This window comes from Alligator sinensis, unplaced genomic scaffold (assembly GCF_000455745.1).
Source record: "Alligator sinensis unplaced genomic scaffold, ASM45574v1 scaffold387_1, whole genome shotgun sequence".
Classification (NCBI taxonomy): Eukaryota; Metazoa; Chordata; order Crocodylia; family Alligatoridae; genus Alligator; species Alligator sinensis.
Genome location: NW_005842196.1, coordinates 1,228,255 through 1,231,412, shown reverse-complemented (window position 1 = coordinate 1,231,412; position 3,158 = coordinate 1,228,255). Strand labels below are relative to the sequence as shown.

General features: G+C 52.3%; 1 protein-coding gene across 5 annotated transcripts in view; it reads right to left on the bottom strand.

The window, feature by feature from the left end:
* Positions 1-6: 6 nt before the first annotated feature.
* Positions 7-3,158, bottom strand: part of SRPX2 (sushi repeat containing protein X-linked 2) — a 19,742-nt gene continuing 16,590 nt past the window's right edge. For 3 of the 5 annotated variants that reach the window (XM_025207439.1, XM_025207438.1, XM_025207437.1), the window contains one exon: positions 7-1,797. In XM_025207439.1, coding sequence (XP_025063224.1) covers positions 1,617-1,797 — 181 coding nt within the window. In that variant the 3' untranslated portion in view covers positions 7-1,616. The remainder of the gene's footprint in view (positions 1,798-3,158) is intronic. The other 2 variants (XM_025207440.1, XM_025207441.1) reach the window with 2 other exon arrangements.

Below are 3,158 nucleotides of genomic sequence, written 5' to 3'. Positions count from 1 at the left end.
GCATTGTTGAACTGAGCTTGTGGCTGGAGATGAGAGCTAGAAAGGCAACTTGCCTGCTGCACAGTATGCTCCTGCCAGCTATGTTATACAAATTTATTCATTTAAAATAACATTCAACTGCCAAACCATTTCCCAGGGAGGTGTTGGCACTGCCAGGTGGAGGGGAGGAGCAGATTCTGGAACGGAAGTTTAAACTCCATGTAGAGCAATTGTTCGGGAGGGTGGTTTCTGTGCTGTCTAATGTACTGTGCATGTTTTTGTAATTGCCACATGCTTGTCAAAGGGAAGTCTGTTTTTAATAAAGGCGTTCTTACCATTGCTGCCTGTGCAGGACTAGCTTTTGAGCAGGAGAGTCCTTATGCTGCCCCAGGGAGGGGAATTAATGGAACATGGGTTTGAAGGGTAAGGAGATGAAGATGAGGATGCAACTGTTGCTGCTGGGTTAGGATGGGAATGTCTTATGCACCAGCAGGCTGCTCTCTGCCCCTACCCATCATTGATCTTGGTCTTGCTATGGACTATGCATGTGATGAACCAGTGTGCTTTCTCACAGCTGTTCTAGAAACAGAGCGGTACAGTAGTTTGTGGTAGTATAGCTCTGCCAGGGCAGCAGCAAGTGTTGCTCAGCTGCACCTTGGAAAGAAAAGGGAGGCAAAGAGAGTTAAAAACACTTAAACTATGCTTTGTGGGTCAGTTTCCCACATCCTAAACGCATACAATCTCTAGACAAGAGAACAATGTGATCAAGATGCTCCAGGGCTAAATGGAGTGGGACTGCCCAGCAGAGAGTAGATCTGGTGCTTGAGGAGAGCAGCAAGTAGAGTGCTCCCCCTCAAGCCTGCAGCCCAGTTCAAGCTGTTCTTGCTAAACCCAGGTACTAACTGCCCTCTGTCCTTGTCTGGGGACAGCTGCCTGCCCTGTTCTCCTTCTGTCCTTTAGCTTTATCATGCATGTGTCTGGGTTTAGACAAAGTAACATCTTTGTATCTGACATCCAATTCTTGCTGTTCCTGCCAAATGTTCTCGAACATCAAACAGACATCCTCTTCCCAGGGGAAACTGTTCCAAATCTCTCTGGTGCTGCACAGGCCCCTCTTGGGAGCAGTGCTCTAGCCTGTGCTGCTCTGGGTAGCCCTGTTATCAGGTGGTGACCTACTGTCATAGCACACTTGCTGCATTTTACATAACCTGGGCATCGAAGAAATACAACAAGGAGGGTTGGAGAAAGACAAATCAAGAACATCTGCTGCTGCTGTACTCCTGCCAGGTACCACCAGGCTTGACACAGCCTCAGATCCTCCTGCCTGACCTGCTGTTTCCCTGCTACTTCATCACTTGGGCCGGGGCAGGGTGGGGAGGAGGAGACAGTGCCTAAACATATTTTCTCAGCCTCCTTGTGAAAGGCTACTGCACTAGCAGCTTGAACCAGCTGGTCCCTTTCCACCATGAATATTCTTGACCTTTGACTCTGCTGCTTCTTTCACTATTGAGAGCTAGAAAGCAGTGAGGGAATCCTGTCCTCTGAGGCTGTGGGAGGTCTGGGTTTCAGGAGGGGGCAGGACATCATTCCCCCAGTAGCCAAAGCAAAGCCTCACCCCCTGCCATTGCAGCACTAGCTCACTCGCACACATCCCTGTTTTCTGCACGCCGGGTGGCCTCCTGGCTGCTCAGCAGGTAGGTGTCAATAAAGTCGAAGAGCTGGTCAGTGTCAATCGGCTCGATGAAGCGCTCACGGTCCGTACCCTGCTTGTCTACCAACACCATGTTAAAGCGGGAGCGGGTGATCTGCAAGAACTGCCTGCGGAAGCCAAGGGGAGTGAGCAGGTGAAAACCAGCAGCTCTCATGAGGGGAGACCCATGACTTCCATCACTACTGCCCCTCTATGGCAGGGTTTACACCTCACCCTGGTGCAGCTGCCCCCAGTTCACAGACCATCTTGACCACCTACTTAGGCTTGTACACACTGCTGAGCAAGGGACTCCAGGAGGTGAGAGGGGTCTACCCAACCAAGGGGAAGAGCTAGACTGGGAATTCTTAAGTCAGCTCGCGGAGGCAGTTAGGTCAAAAGATGTGGTCACCATGGGTGACCTGAACTTTCCAGACATCTACTGGGAAGAGCAGTCAGCCAGGTCTGACCGCTCACGTAGGTTCCTAGCTGAAATACAGGACCTCCATCTAACTCGGGAGGTGCATAGCCCCACCAGGGGAGATGCCTTTTTAGATCTGGTGCTGGCCACAGGCGACGACCTCATGAGGGGGCTGCGGGTGCTCGACCACCTGGGCAACAGCAATCATCACCTGCTGGAATTCACCATCTAGCGCAAGGTGGCAAAAGCCTGCAGCAAGGCAGCAGCCCTGGACTTCAGGAGGGCAGATTTCAATGAGGTAAGGAGAATACTTGGGGAGGCTCTGAGGTCCCGGAGGGGAGGGGAGTCAGGTGTCCAAGAAGAGTGGTTGTTCCTTAAGGAGACAGTCCTCCAAGCCCAAAGGGAGGTAATCTCAACAAGGATCAAAGGGGGCAAGAGGGTGCAAAAGCCCCCATGGCTCACCAAAAGCATACAGGAACGTCTCCTAGCTAAAAAGGAGGCGTACACCCAATGGAAGGGAGGGGCCATCACCAGGCAGGACTATACCTCGGTTGCTCGGCCCTGCAGGGGGGGCGGTCAGGAAGGCCAAGATGGAGCAGGAACTGGGACTAGCTACCCCGGATCAAGGACAACAAGAAGTCCTTTTTTTAAATACATAGGGGGCAAAAAGAAGGTACCTGGTAACGTGGGGCCTCTGCAAGACATGCTAGGAAATCTGGTTGTCGCACCAGACGACAAGGCTAACCTATTTAACCATTTCTTTGCCTCCATTTTCTTGAGCAGGGACCGGATCAGCCCATCCGCCGGGACCCCCTCAGGCCCTGGGGGAGGCACACCCAGGCCTAGGGTCAGTGAGGATCTAGTCAGGGAACTTCTGGAGGGACTGGACGCATTTAAATCAGCAGGTCCTGATGATCTCCACCCCAGAGTGCTGAGGGAATTAGCAGAGGTCATTGCGGGACACCTGGCATGGCTTTACGAGCACTCATGGTGCTCTGGTGTGGTACCAGAGGACTGGAAAAGGGCCAATGTGGTTCCCATTTTCAAAAAAGGGAGGAAGGAGGACCCAGG